We start from the raw sequence: 16,813 nt of genomic DNA on the forward strand, positions 1-16,813 counted from the left end.
AAGGCCACTCAATCCTTGGAATTTGCTGTTGTGCCTCAGCTGCCAGTCAGTCTTTAAATGGGACACTCCACTCAGCACAAAGCATAATGCCTGTAATAAACAATAACTGCCCATCTTTTTTTGGCTTTCAGAAAAGTTTTACAATAACAAAGCACAGCTTAACTGGAACCCTCTGTCCAAAGCATTAGGATGCAAAGGATTACAATATATGTGCAACACTGAAAAAAAGGTTAAGATTTGTTGACTATTCCTTTTATATATACTCATGACTGGAGTATCCAGTTCTTCATTTATTATTCCAACTTCTCACAAAATTAATTAAAAATATGCTAAAATGTTTCCCATTAAACATTTCATATATAAAAAACACTCAGTTTCTTTGTATATAAACAAAAAATAACATTTTATTTCACATATATTACAGTATATATATGTATAAAGAGTTATGCACAATACATTCATACAGAGGCTGTACTGGCATTTGCCTCTGGAAAAACAATTGGAAAAACATCCTTATAATGATTTACAAAATGAACTTCAAGTCCATCAGTTATATATTTGGCAAGGTCGTTGAAGTCTTTCTTATTTTCATCTGGCAGGATAATACATTTCACCCCTGCCCTTTTTGCCTGTAATGAGAAATTAAACAAGTATTCAGTTTTTATTTACCACCCATCTCACAAAAAATCTTATTGTTGAGGTAATGCTTCAGATACATACCGCAATGGTTTTCTCTTTAATGCCACCAACTGGCAAGATTTTGCCTGTGAGAGACACTTCGCCTGTCATAGCTACATCCTGTCGAACAGGAGTATTTTTTGCTAAGGAGATCAATGCTGTGACAATTGTACAGCCCGCACTTGGTCCATCTTTTGGTGTTGCTCCCTGCAAACAAATATATACTAAAACGCTGAAATTTTAAGATATCATTCAGTATAAGATGTAACAGATAACTACTACCAGTCCAAAACAGAAAATGTCCCCTTCTCAGTGAGTAACTTAAAGACACTCTGAAAATACTCACTTCTGGTACATGAAGATGTAGGTGACTTGAATTGAGGAACTTTTTAGCTGCTTCATCATTTGCAACAAAATGTCGTGCAACGGTCAGGGCAATGCGAGCTGATTCTTTCATGACATCTCCCAAGTGACCAGTTAGTTCCAATGATCCCTCACCATCAGAGTCTGGTGGCCTACGTGTCATAGTCTCAATGAACAATGTCGATCCCCCTGAAATACAATTACATGATAACAGACATGTGCAGACTCAGAATCTCTCTCAATCTCTCTCAATCTCTCTCTCTCTCTCTCTCTCTCTCTCTCTCTCTCTCTCTCAAATTGATATTATGTCCATCTACAACTGACTGAAATGATGCAAAATATTGGTTAATCAGGACTGAATGCATTTCAAATAAGAACTACGGTTATTAATGTTATCATTTTGTGTGTATTTGTTATGGTACATATAATACACCATAAAATAATGAAGATTGTATCGAAGTGCCTGATAGGATAGGGAAACTGTTGAAATAAGAAATGTATTATGCAGCTACATACCCATTGCTGTCCATGCCAGACCCATGACTACACCTGGAGGTGTGACATCATATAAACGATCATGAGTGAACACAGGTTTACCGACAAATTCTGCTAAGTTCTCTGGTGTAACCTTCACTTTTTCTGCTTCCTTCCTGACAATCTTGAATGCTACTTTGCGAAGAACCTGTTAATAATTTACTTAAATGTAGATGTTAAAAGCAAATGGATACAAATAAGAAATTAAGACACACAATTAGTGGAAAAAGTACTTCTTTACGTCTCTCACACATGACCCACAACAAAATTTTCTTTTTAAAATGACAATGTAAGCATTTCTAAAAAATGACACTTGCTCCCATGAGACAAGGAAAAATTATCAAGGGTTAAAATCTGTCTACAAGTCATAATAGATAGAATACGAACTCAAACAGGCCACATATCAGGTAAACTGGCTATGGCCTTCTTTAAAATATCATCCCAATGATTCCTTGTATGCTTTCAACAAGCAATGGAAAACCTATATTGGGACAGTTCATCTGAGATTTGAACTACTCTCAGTCTGAATGCTGGCCCAGTGTCTCAACCATTGTGTCATCTTATTTGGTTACACAAGAAAGAATCTTGTTGTTAGTCTATGTGTGAAACAGTAACTATTAATGTGCAGCTTAATGTAAAGAGCTTTACATACTGAAAAAGCTTACTATATTTCACAATACAAACATCATTAGGAAATTATGAAGAGAATGGCATTATAGCCAAATTATGCAAGACATTCAGTTTAAGAGAAGCCTAAAGGATTTATTGGTGGCCAACTCCTTCTACTCCATTGATGAATTTCTTAGTAAAACCAACTGATTTGTATATAAGTACAACATAACTTCTGCACAATTTCAGTGCAGTAATGTGTTCATTGAAAATTTGTGTGTGTGTGTGTGTGTGTGTGTGTGTGTGTGTGTGTGTGTTAGTATAATCTAACTTCTGCACCATTTCAGTGCAGTAATGTGTTCATTGTAAATAAGTATTACAGTAGTTGTATTACCTTATAAATAAATAAAAAACTTTTTTATTTTAAATTCAGTGCATTAGTATTTGTAAAATTACTCTTAGTGTTCATTAAAAAATGACGATCATTCCACTTGGGACCTGTGGAATGGTACATTAGCTTATTTGTTTTAATTGTAAATATTTGTCATGTATTGTTGTTTTTCTGACATGTTCCACATCCTGGAGGACCTCCTCACTATGGATCAATTGGAATGAAGTAAATCTAATCTAATCTAATCTAATCTAATATGTACCACAAAACGTCATAGTTACACCTGAGAAACAAACAGGAAAGGAAGTAATAACACACACACTAGTAGACTTACAATTGGAGTGCTGTCACATATTACACATCTACACACCAATGCCCGGCAAAGTACAACAACCACTAACCAGTACTTTTGTTTCACAACACTTTGTCACAGACTATCATTTCCATAACATTTATTCAGAGTGTAATGTATATGATCCACATTTCTGTGTGAATATACCATTAGTAACTTTAAATCGGATGCTTAGTTTATTCATAAAATTCTAATGCAGTACACAAAATCAGACAGTGGAAAACAACAATATGAAAGGTCAGATGGCTTCTCACCATACAGAGGAGGCACTGTGTCACAGACAGGCACAATGAAAAAATCTGAAAGATATTACAGTAGTAGTGCAAAACACACTGTCTCAGAGAGCTAGAGCCTTACAGCTGACAACTGGGGTCTAGCACCCTGACACAGGCCTTTTGCATCAGTCATGCTTGTGAGAGCACAAACTCTTGGAGACAGGGAATCTCACAAGAAATAAAATTTGTTGGCTACTCATTATTAAATTTGTCAAATATTCTCACTCAAGAAGTGTGTCTGGCTAATCGGTCATCAGCAAAGGCAGCTGAACCCGCATACCAAATGTCAACAACGCATCTAACTGGTAAAGTCAGTTCAGCTACGTCTGTCTGTATTATGACGTTATGAGTGTGAGCTGCACTAACTTCCTTGTTTGTTAACTGTGGTGGTGGTGTGTTATGTAGTAATTATGAATGTTTGATAATCAAAGTTATTAATTTTGCCTCACAGAGTATGGAAATACACTGTGACAGTTAACAGAGGGTGTATACGTGGGCAAGGAAAAAATATTTCCCGGATTTCTCAGTTAAAAATACACTTTCTCCTGGGTCAGTTAAGTGACATTATACTTTCCCTTGGAACTGGAAACCCTTTGAATGGTTATGGTTTTATATACCGGCATAGAATTTCCTGGCGCTTTAGAAAACAAAACTCATGGGGGAAAAAAAAAACACGTTTTGGAAAGATCTTTGATGTGCAGTAACATGTACGCTGCTTATTTTCGTACTAAGAAAGTATAAATTCGAATTCGACCAATCACATGTTACTTTCTGAAGCACTGAAATAGAGACTGCGATGTACTTTTGCATGCCAGTCATAGCTCATGTCACGTGATCTCGCCAGTTGATGACAGCAGATATTCAGAGCATAGGACATGTGATGTAGTCAGCCAATTGTGACATCTCTGTTAAGTAGCGCGAACACACAAACAGCAAAAGCTAATGGTAATTAATATACATAGTGGTGCTACAAGAAAAGCACAGCTTTCGCATATAATATTGGTCTCTTAAGATTAATAAGTTACAAGAGAAGCTAAACTTTCACATATAATGTTCATCTTTTTTGCGTGAGTTACACTTTAGAGATATCACACAAATGTGTCAGTAAAATTTTTAATAACAACATAAATGTCTGATCTTCTGGGCTCAAAATTCTTCTAAATGGCTCATCATCAAAGAGTTGTTTTTTTAAATGAGAGTCAAAATGCTCTGAGATTAATAAATTCATCATACATTCTCCCACATAGTTCATTTTGTGCAAAGGGAAGAATACTTTGCTAGCAACAATTTTCAAACCACCATTCCAAATATTTTCCAGCAACCTGTTAGCAATAGGTTTGTTTTAGCAGTCACCAGAGAGTGCCAAATAACAGGCGTAACCGCGCTCGTGCAGCTACGATGACATAGGAAGCCCATATGTTCGTATGTGTAAAACATTAAAAGATCTTACATTATGTCATAAGAGAAATAAGACATCAGAGGATACTCCATGGGCATCAGAATTTCATGAACCGTACTAAAGTGCACATTTGCATGTCCAGATTCCCAATGAAGTAGGCCTCGACCTGATATTAAGCTTTTCAGTGCGGTTTTCTGGATGCAAATTTTCTTGGAGTACCAATACTGTATTATCTCATGTTTGACTCTTTATTAAGGCATAATGCCATAAGTACCAGAAGATGAAAACGTGCACTTGAGATGCAGCGAACAGTTGAAACTAGCCAATAGTGTGGAATTAAACAGTTCGTTTCAAATAAATTGACTCTCTCGCGGAAAAGATTAATAAAAGCCAAATTTCTTAACTTGATGTTTTGTGTAACATAAAATGAAATACAGAATACATAAAACCAGTAAAGACAAGAGACACACAAGACAGTACACATTTCATCAAACCTTAGGTCCTAGCATTTTTTTTCTCTGTTATGTTGTTACAGCTTTCTGCGAAAGAATCTATAAATTCTACAAAGTTCGTCAAACGTTTAGCTACACGAAAAATCAAAATGTCGTCGTCTAATACCAAAAAAGCTGTTAATACAAATAGTATCCAAGACTGGTGTGGTTTCTCTACCTGATTAAGTCTATTTTGTCACTGTCTGATGGATAAAACAAAATAGGCCTTTCTAATATTGCAGCAATTGTAACACACACCAAATAAACATGACTTTTGGCACAAAAGGTCGTTTTTATACCATGACAGAACATAATTCACAAAGTACCAACATCAAACGGCTACTGGGCCTACTACAATCAAAAAGCTTTATGTTAGGAAGCAGTTTCACATTTCATTCATACGCTCCAGTTTCTCAGGCATGAGATCGTAAAGTAGTAGTACAAAATTTTCATATAAATTTGGAATCGTCATGTTCATTCATAATTTGTGAGATGTCCCTGTTTCTTCTCCTTCCTCGTTCTAACAAACAATCTTGTCGTCACTAATTCTGTAACTATTCCTGTCATTGTCAAAACTTATTCTCCAGTTAACTTCACTAACCCTGCCACAATCACCAGTTTAGTTCTCCCACAATTACTCTCCGGTTCGCACAACACATTTTCCGTGCTACTCCCAGAATAAAACTTAAGTGGCTGCTGGCCAGGGACTGTACAACTGGACCTTACTAGTGTAGTGACGTGTCCAAAAATTTTCTGTCAAAATTTCATTGTCTTGGATACATCGAGAAAATAATACATAATCTTTCTTACCTATTATTCCTGTTAGTCGTTTATTTCCACTCTAGTAGTCTGAATTTATGGATTTCGCTAGTAATTACAACAACGATGACAATTCACAAACTCAGTCAAGCATATAAACAAAAAGCGACTGGCATTCATACGTTCGGTTTTATTCCGCTCAGCTCATATAGCCCCATCCCTCTTTGTGGGCAGGAAAGTTTATTTCTAGATGGGATGAGGATTCCCCTGTCAGAGACATCACGTACACTATGCAAGCATTCAAAAATGTTTAAAAACCAACAGGGATGGGTTTAAAATCATATGAATAATCGATAGACCAACATGCGCTGGATGCTAGGAGCTTTGTGAAACAAGGTTTTTTCCTCAAGAATACGAATTAACCCCCTTCCAAAGATCCGGGCCCACTGCGCATGCGTGAATCTGGCAGCTTTGGCGCACCAGTAAAATTTTTCGAGGTAGCATCTGGCTGCTTGCTGCTACTACTTCATAGCCAATGATCACATTTCTGTAGGCAGAAGCGAGAAAAGGTACTAGTCATATGCAACTCAACTGTGCATAGGCATGACCCTTCTTGTAAGTGATCCAACGAATCTAATGTAAACAGTTGTGACGTCACACTCATCAGAGGCAATTTGTTGTTATGAAGCACTGCATAGTATTCTTAAAGCCTTTGACACAGTTTACTGTTGGCAGATGCTTGTTTGAGCACTGAGTTTTGTTACTGTATATTGCGAATTTCCTTTGAAATTTAAGTTTTGTTTTCGGTTTTTCTCTCATTCATGTTTTATTGCTGCAGTCTGCAGTAGCGGGATATAGTAATATCCTTTGTTAGAGTATCAGTTGTTAGCAGTCAAAATTACAAAAATTGAACTGAAAACTCAGACAATGAAAAATTCCCGGAATTCTAAAAAATTCCTGGGTTTTTCCCGGGTCTCCCAATTGTCCCAGGTCGTATACAGCCTGTAATAATATTATGGGGTCAGTGGTAAGTTAATTATGAATCTATTATTGATGTGATTGTGTGCCCATGGTGATGAGAGACATGGAGGTGAGTGTGTAAGAGTGGTTTAAAACTTCTAGTGCACAATTCAGTACCAATATAAAGGAGCTAATGCTAGTATCCAAGCTTAGGTTGGAGAGATATAAGCCAAACAAAACAGTAAAAAAGCTAATATAGGCACTATAAATGCTAGCATAAAATTTCTTGGCGTGAATTTGCAGTTACGATAGTGTGTACATGCAATAACTTAAGATTAAGTGTTGCATAACGAAATACAAGAGATTAACAATAAAAGATCATCATTACAAACTGCTCTGTCTACTTAAAAGAGGACTTACAGCCAGACAATGTAACCTGGTAAGAAACGAAGTCAATGAACAATTCAGGAATATAAATAATGACCTGAAACAGATTAAGATTTTGTGAAACGGGAATTTCCTGATGTTCATGGGCAGATATCATACACAGAAGTCCACTTAAATATTTTAGAATATGGGAAAGATTCTGATGTCACTATACTCGCAGGATCCACTCTTGCAAGTTTGGAGGGGCAGGTTAATGATTTAATAGAACAAGCAGTACAGGAAAAGATACAATCATGTCAGTACATATTATTCCACTGGGGAGAAAGACTGAAGGGCGAAATTCAGAAACTCTGGAACTAACTAAAAAAATAAAATAAAATAAAATAAAAGTTTAAGAAAATGAGAGCGAATGTAGACTGGTATTCTTAACAGAACTGATAGAGGAATTACAACTGGGAGGAGGCACTTATTTATCAAAACAGTTTCCAATGTTTAAACTGGGCGGTGATGTTCATACAACTTATTTTTCAAGAGTATTTTCCAAGTTTCTTCCTAACTGGTGGGATGATTCAAAGAAAGTCGATTTTGCACTCAGTTATTTGGAAGGGGTTGCAACCAAATGGGAAACTGCTGACTCAGAAGAATTTTCTTCCTGGGACAACTTTCAGGAATAATTCAAAAAGAAATATCAGTAAAAAGTACACAAGAAAAGTAAAAACGGAAATTTCAGATATTTAAGTAAAATTAAAAGAAAAAAAGGCATGTTTGAAGTGGAGTGTCAATGGCTTTGTGCATATATTAAACAAACTGAAATGTGATCAACTGATATGTCCAGAAAAGCTCTCTGGGGTGCATTTTCAATGCCATTTGCATGTAGGAATAATATTAAAGTGCCTTAGATCTCAGGAGAGTCTATGTTTATATGGACTAGAGGGAGCAGTGACTGTTGTTGCTGAATTATCTACTACATTACTTCATTTCTGATTTTCCATGTGGCAGTTTCTTTTCCTCCAAAAAAATGGTTCAAATCGCTCTGAGCACTATGTGACTTAACTTCTGTGGTCATCAGTCGCCTAGAACTTAGAACTAATTAAACATAACTAACCTAAGGACATCACACACATCCATGCCCGAGGCAGGATTTGAACCTGCGACCATAGCGGTCGCTCGGCTCCAGACTGTAGCGCCTAGAACCGCACGGCCACTCCAGCCGGCTTCTTTTCCTCCTCCCATCCTATTTTCTATAAATGAGTTTCCTTTGGACTGTCCTATTACATAGATATTATCTAGCATCAGTGAAACACAAAGGATAAATACTATGTGAGTGGCAATGTGTTCCTGAGTCATAATGAAGAGGACTCAGTAAAGCTATTGTGACTAATTTACATGACCTATATCATGAAGGATAACCCAGAAATTTTGATTAAATGTGTTATAATTGACATTTCTTATGTTTACAGAACCTGCTCTAGATATTGGTATCACATAAAGGGGATTACAAAAGTATCTCTCCTCTTCAAAAGGTAACAGGAGAGATGATGTGATCTAATGGTATATTAATCGACTGTCATCTCCACTGCAGGTAAATGTTGCAGGCAGGATATAAAAATAAAAACCTGTCCCAAACTAAGCTTAGAGGCATAAACATTCAATTATTAAAATCCTGGGATATTGGATCCTTTTACATACAACATATATTGCAAAGGTTAAGTATACCACATTAAACAAATAATGTAAAAACTTTGTGAGCAGATGGCATGCAAACTATGGCTGTTAGTGATGTCACATTGAACGGGGTAAGAGAGATTGGTAGTACCCCCACGAAGTATGATGATTTGAGGTGCTAACAGATAGCTTTAGTTTCTAATGCCTAATGCAACTCAAATAGGGCCATCTGAAACAGCAGCATCTTAGTAAATTTATAATAAAAGTGGTTGGTAGTTACGTATGAACCTTTGTACATAAATTGAAGTAATAGTCAAGTGTATGGATGGACAAATAGATGGAAGACCCACAACACAATGGAGAATGTAACGACATATATCACTGTAGAAATTAAGTATTATTTGAGAATATCTTTCTTTGACGGTTACTATAAAAGGAGAATACCATTCATTTTTGAAGCTTACTCCAAAGTTGTAATGTAGATTACTTTACCTGAGCTTGAAGCTGGATTTTCAATATTGGCCTAAGTATCTGAGCTTTAGAAGGGAATTGTAGGGTGACAAACAATCAGTAGATAATGTTCAGTCGAATCAACAAAAAAGGATAAGAGTTGTTCTACACATGTAACGTCTCTGGGTAAGTGGCAGTGCAGCAACAAACTAAGGTATTAGATACCTCTGAATGTTCTACAATGTCTTGGAGGAGGAGGAGATTAGTGTTTTACGTCCAGTCAACAACAAGGTCATTAGAGATGGGTCACAAGCTCAGATTAGGGAAGGAAGGGGAAGGAAATAGGACATGATGTTTTGCTGTTTGTCAAAGGAACCATCCCGGCATATGCCTTAAGTGATTTTGGGAAATCCAGGAAAACCTAAATCAGAATGGTTGGAGCTGGGTTTGAACCGTCATCCTCCCAAATGCAAATGCAGTGTGCTAACCATTGCGCCAGCCCACTCAGTCTGCAGTGTTTAGCAAAAACATCTAGTAAAAAAGTAGGCCAACAATACTGCACCATTGGATTTTTTTATGGTGCTTTGTGCAGGTGTAATACACAAATATACTTTTGCATATTTTGTAGTAGACTGCATATTTTTCACAGGGTTAACAGTAAGCTTGTTTTCTAAGAAATTTACGCTAGGGATTTTTGTACCTTTTGTGATTGAATAAGGATAATGGTTGGGCTGATACGACTTTTGTAGTGGACGTGACTGTAACTATGACTAAGGAGGTAGAGGTCCAGTAAGAGGTAAAGCTTGTAAGTCAGAATTTTCCCAGACATTAACTTAGTGAGCAGTACAGAGGCTATCACTGCACCACTACTCTCTCCACAAAATATCAATAGTAGGGCATCAAAGATAATTTCCAGGGCCTGTGGAGGCGAATTCGGATAGTCTGTTCTGTAGAATCGGCATATATCTTTATCCTCCAGGCCTCCCGGTGAACTACCTCTAAGGAAGGGGTCTTTGGGGTGGTGTGTGGGATGGGTATCTGTCTTTGGAGTATGGATTCTTGTCTTCTTTGGTTCCCAAGTTCCTAGTTCTCTTTTTTCCTTTCTGTCTTTTCTAACTGGAGTACCATGACTATCATCTCTCTTTCCATATGCAATAGTTTCCATCACAAACATCCTTCAGTTACCCGTTTAAGTAAAACCTGTTTTCATAGGACCATCAGAGTGTAGCATGCACCCATAACCTCCTGACAATGTAGATAAAAGATTACATAAGCAATAATAACTGATCATTACATCACATACAAGTAGACAGGGCCCGGTTATAAATAATTATCCTCAATATATTACTGAATTAGAAATTCTCTTGCTGACTAGTCCTTGAATAGAGAAAAATTGACAAAAAGCATAAATAATTTATGACTGAAACATTTAAATACAATTTACCTCATGAAATGCAATGCACAATGAGGAATTAATTACTTTGAAAAAAAGTTTAAGTAACTGTGTGCACAGTTGAGTGCATGAGCAGAATTCGAATAAGTGATAAGATGATGGAGTTAAATCCATATAAAATACCTAGGCAACTTGTTTGCCGTTCTTCTGGGTGAGTAGTTCAAGCAGATAACATCAAAAGAAATGAAGTACAATCAGTTCCTAGTCACTGACTGCAGTGACTATAGCTTCAGATGTGGATGACAGTTCATAAGGAAGGACTAAATGACTAATGAAGGCACTGAGGTACATTCAACCCAAGTTACTCAGTGGAAAATATAACACAGGGATTAATGAATATCAGTCTATGTTGCAATAGTAAAGGATTTCATAAAATAAATACTGTAAAAGAACATTTAATATCTCAAAAGTGAAATTTGTATATGGTTCCACTTATGCAACTATTCAATGTTAGAAAATAAAAAGTTTGTTAGAACTCAATACTCAAGAAAATCCTTTGTTTATTTAGATGACAGAAATGTCATGACATTATTTGTCTCAGTGGGAGGATATGAAGTGTAAATATCACTTCAAGGAAAGTGATGTGGTATACCACGACTGATGTCCGTGACTTTTGGGAGTATGTTTTCGTGTTGGTTATGTATGCCATTTTGATTGGTATTCTATGGGGAGAATTTTTGTATTTCTTACATGCATCTTAATGAGTTGGAATGGACACAGCTTATCTACCAGTCAGGGCGATGTGGATAGTTATCTGTGTACTGTGGCACTTGCTGTTAGGAAGTTTACTCCATACCACCGCCATCTCGCCTAGGAAGTGCACTGAGGGTCCATGGAAGAGAGGATCGTGACATCAGCATTGTCACGGTAGACGTGCTGAGTCTAAAGAGTTTGTCCAATAGTCTTATGGGTTACATGGAATGTCACGACATGCTTTTTACATTACAACCTGTAAATAATGTATAAATGAAATGTTCTTATGTGCGTAACAACAAGAGGCAATATATGCATACATGTCAAAGAAGAGTTTAGTGTCATTTCATAAAAGTGCAGCTAGCACAGATGAAGTTGCAGTGGTGACAAAGTCTGAAGATACACAGAAGACATACTGGTAAATTCTGACAGTGAATCATACACCATGTCAGAAATTAATTAACAACAGTGACCAAATATATAATTTGCAAATTATATACCAAAAATAACATGGCACATTTCAACCAATAATAGCAAAACCTCATAACTGTGTGTCAAGATCACAACAGCTTATGCGCGCGATTTTCCTCACTCAACAGCGACCACTGGCCACCCATCGACAGGTGCCTTGATGCCTGGACAGATGACTGCAGCATGGCAGACTTCAGTACATTTCTGCTCTCACATTGTCAGCATTAAAGTGTTTCTTACTATAGTTTTAAATTGTTTCTTCTTGTAGTTTGATTTTCTGCGCAAAATAACTCTGATAAATTGAGTAAACACTGTGCAGTTACACAAGGCATGTAGATTGCTAAATAAGTATTTATCACGTGTCATTTCCCTACTTAGAGTTATAGTACTTGTCACGCAATAGATTTTGCATACTTCAGTCTTATGAAAGTTGTTTAAGTGTTATAAAATTGTTGTAAGTGGAATAACACTTGGGATATAATGTCTGCTTTGGGTTTAATGCAGGTAGCAGAAGCAGCTGGATACATTTTCATCATGGGGGGGGGGATGCTATTGGACAAATCAGGTCAGAAAAGGATTATCCTGTGTCAAGGATTGTTCTGACATGAATGAATTTCCATGTTTAGAAAATCCTGATAATTGGCAAGTGTAAAGAACTATGACATTTTCGTTCAATAAGTGAGATGCAGAGGTTGGGGTGTAGAAGTACTGCATGCCCTGGGGTATTTATTACTAAATTTTTGCTTGAATGTCATCAGTTCACTCACTGAACATTGCTATGCAATACTGTTATTCATGACAAGTTCTAATGCCTTTATGTTAATTTTTTAAAGAGGAATTAATGACTGAGCCCTAACAAAAGACATGTCCTCGAGGAAAGGGCAGTGTGAACACCTAATATTTGTTTGTTAGTTTGTATATAGCTGGTTTTCTCTAGCAAATACAGAAGAAGATAATCTACAAACTGGGAGAATTTACTGTGCAGACATGAAATGTGGACTGCAATCCATAAATGGAAGAGGAATAAGGGAATAAAAGTGTAGATGAGGAAGAATTATCACAGTGGAAGACTACACCTTTGTTCATGAATAACACCAATAAAATATAATGTTAAATGCACTTATAATACTTGTAATTATACTTGGAGAGCAAGAATATGACTAATATAATATTATGAAAGTGAAGTCCACCTTATTACAAGGTCACCTTGTATTAGAAAGTAGGCAGTTCCACACCTAAGCTTCTTTATATGGAAGCCATATACAGGGTGTTTCAAAAATGACCGGTATATTTGAAACGGCAATAAAACCTAAACGAGCAGCGATAGAAATACACCGTTTGTTGCAATATGCTTGGGACAACAGTACATTTTCAGGCGGACAAACTTTCGAAATTACAGTAGTTACAATTTTCAACAACAGATGGCGCTGCAAGTGATGTGAAAGATATAGAAGACAACGCAGTCTGTGGGTGCGCCATTCTGTACGTCGTCTTTCTGCTGTAAGCGTGTGCTGTTCACAACGTGCACGTGTGCTGGAGACAACATGGTTTATTCCTTAGAACAGAGTATTTTTCTGGTGTTGGAATTCCACCGCCTAGAACACAGTGTTGTTGCAACAAGACGAAGTTTTCAACGGAGGTTTAATGTAACCAAAGGACCGAAAAGCGATACAATAAAGGATCTGTTTGAAAAATTTCAACGGACTGGGAACGTGACGGATGAACGTGCTGGAAAGGTAGGGCGACCGCGTACGGCAACCACAGAGGGCAACGCGCAGCTAGTGCAGCAGGTGATCCAACAGCGGCCTCGGGTTTCCGTTCGCCGTGTTGCAGCTGCGGTCCAAATGACGCCAACGTCCACGTATCGTCTCATGCGCCAGAGTTTACACCTCAATCCATACAAAATTCAAACGGGGCAACCCCTCAGCGCCGCTACCATTGCTGCACGAGAGACATTCGCTAACGATATAGTGCACGGGATTGATGACGGCGATATGCATGTGGGCAGCATTTGGTTTACTGACGAAGCTTATTTTTACCTGGACGGCTTCGTCAATAAACAGAACTGGCGCATATGGGGAACCGAAAAGCCCCATGTTGCAGTCCCATCGTCCCTGCATCCTCAAAAAGTACTGGTCTGGGCCGCCATTTCTTCCAAAGGAATTATTGGCCCATTTTTCAGATCAGAAACGATTACTGCATCACGCTATCTGGACATTCTTCGTGAATTTGTGGCGGTACAAACTGCCTTAGACGACACTGCGAACACCTCGTGGTTTATGCAAGATGGTGCCCGGCCACATCGCACGGCCGACGTCTTTAATTTCCTGAATGAATATTTCGATGATCGTGTGATTGCTTTGGGCTATCCGAAACATACAGGAGGCGGCGTGGATTGGCCTCCCTATTCGCCAGACATGAACCCCTGTGACTTCTTTCTGTGAGGGCACTTGAAAGACCAGGTGCACCGCCAGAATCCAGAAACAATTGAACAGCTGAAGCAGTACATCTCATCTGCATGTGAAGCCATTCCGCCAGACACGTTGTCAAAGGATTCGGGTAATTTCATTCAGAGACTACGCCATATTATTGCTACGCATGGTGGATATGTGGAAAATATCATACTATAGAGTTTCCCAGACCGCAGCGCCATCTGTTGTTGAAAATTGTAACTACTGTAATTTCGAAAGTTTGTCTGCCTGAAAATGTACTGTTGTCCCAAGCATATTGTAACAAACGGTGTATTTCTATCGCTGCTTGTTTAGTTTTTATTGCCGTTTCAAATATACCGGTCATTTTTGAAACACCCTGTATGAACTGGCTGGGTCAGATGAAGATTTCAAGTTGGTTGAGATGCTGGTTAATTTTGGACATTACTAGTGTCACCTCAACGCTTCAGACTCTTGGTGACATTCCACTGCTCAGTGAACCCAGTGACTGAGAATTAATGTTCACCCATGACTAATTTTGGCTGATTTCGTTCTACCAAATATTGTGTATGCCAACATCACACTCAAAAGTTCTGGTTCAATACTCGCTCCCATCTCCACTAGTCTGCCTTGATTTAAAGCCAAAACAGCCTACCATTTTGACTAACATATGTTAGTCAAAATGGTAGGCTGTTTTGGCTATGTTTCCACACCCCCCATGAACCATGGACCTTGCCGTTGGTGGAGAGGCTTGCGTGCCTCAGCGATACAGATGGCCGTAACGTAGGTGCAACCACAACGGAGGGGTATCTGTTGAGAGGCCAGACAAACATGTGGTTCCTGAAGAGGGGCAGCAGCCTTTTCAGTAGTTGCAGGGGCAACAGTCTGGATGATTGACTGATCTGGCCTTGTAACATTAACCAAAACGGCCTTGCTGTGCTGGTACTGCGAACGGCTGAAAGCAAGGGGAAACTACAGCCGTAATTTTTCCCAAGGACATGCAGCTTTACTGTATGATTAAATGATGATGGCGTCCTCTTGGGTAAAATATTCCGGAGGTAAAATAGTCCCCCATTCGGATCTCCGGGCGGGGACTACTCCAGAGGACGTCGTTATCAGGAGAAAGAAAACTGGCGTTCTATGGATCGGAGCATGGAATGTCAGATCCCTTAATCGGGCAAGTAGGTTAGAAAATTTAAAAAGGGAAATGGATAGGTTAAAGTTAGATATAGTGGGAATTAGTGAAGTTCGGTGGCAGGAGGAACAAGACTTTTGGTCAGGTGATTACAGGGTTATAAATACAAAATCAAATAGAGGTAATGCAGGAGTAGGTTTAATAATGAATAAAAAAAATGAGTGCGGGTTAGCTACTACAAACAGCATAGTGAACGCATTATTCTGGCCAAGATAGACACAAAGCCCATGCCTACTACAGTAGTACAAGTTTCTATGCCAACTAGCTCTGCAGATGATGAAGAAATTGATGAAATGTATGACGAGATAAAAGAAATTATTCAGGTAGTGAAGGGAGACGAAAATTTAATAGTCATGGGTGACTGGAATTCGAGAAGGAAACATAGTAGGTGAATACGGATTGGGGGGAAGAAATGAAAGAGGAAGCCACCTTGTAGAATTTTGCACAGAGCATAACTTAATCATAGCTAACACTTGGTTCAAGAATCATAAAAGAAGGTTGTATACCTGGAAGAATCCTGGAGATACTAAAAGGTATCAGATAGATTATATAATGGTAAGACAGAGATTTAGGAACCAGGTTTTAAATTGTAAGACATTTCCAGGGGCAGATATGGATTCTGACCACAATCTCTTGGTTATGAAATTCAGATTGAAACTGAAGAAACTGCAAAAAGGTGGGAATTTAAGGAGATGGGACCTGGATAAACTGAAAGAACGAGAGGTTGTAGAGAGTTTCAGGGAGAGCATAAGGGAACAATTGACAGGAATGGGGGAAAGAAATACAGTAGAAGAAGAATGGGTAGCTCTGAGGGATGAAGTAGTGAAGGCAGCAGAGGATCAAGTAGGTAAAAAGACGAGGGCTAATAGAAATCCTTGGGTAACAGAAGAAATATTGAATTTAATTGATGAAAGGAGAAAATATAAAAATGCAGTAAATGGAGCAGGCAAAAAGGAATACACACATCTCAAAAATTAGATCGACAGGAAGTGCAAAATGGCTAAGCAGGGATGGCTAGAGGACAAATGTAAGGATGTAGAGGCTTGTCTCACTAGGGGTAAGATAGATTCTGCCTACAGGAAAATTAGAGAGACCTTTGGAGAAAAGAGAACCACTTGTATGAATATCAAGAGTTCAGATGGAAACGCAGTTCTAAGCAAAGAAGGGACAGCAGAAAGGTGGAAGGAGTATATAGAGGGTCTATACAGGGGTGATGTTCTTGAGGACAATATCATGGAAATGGAAGAGGATGTAGATGA

General features: G+C 38.2%; 1 protein-coding gene across 1 annotated transcript in view; it reads right to left on the minus strand.

Moving 5' to 3' along the window:
* Positions 1–374: 374 nt before the first annotated feature.
* LOC126259598 (lon protease homolog, mitochondrial-like) overlaps positions 375–16,813 on the minus strand; it is a 171,030-nt gene continuing 154,591 nt past the window's right edge. The window contains exons 14-17 of the mRNA XM_049956507.1: positions 1,558–1,723; positions 1,025–1,230; positions 721–885; positions 375–629 (exon numbers count right to left, since the gene is read on the minus strand). Of these exons, the coding sequence (XP_049812464.1) occupies positions 459–629; positions 721–885; positions 1,025–1,230; positions 1,558–1,723 (708 nt within the window). The 3' untranslated portion in view covers positions 375–458. The remainder of the gene's footprint in view (positions 630–720; positions 886–1,024; positions 1,231–1,557; positions 1,724–16,813) is intronic.

This window comes from Schistocerca nitens, chromosome 5 (genome assembly GCF_023898315.1).
Source record: "Schistocerca nitens isolate TAMUIC-IGC-003100 chromosome 5, iqSchNite1.1, whole genome shotgun sequence".
Lineage (NCBI taxonomy): Eukaryota > Metazoa > Arthropoda > Insecta > Orthoptera > Acrididae > Schistocerca > Schistocerca nitens.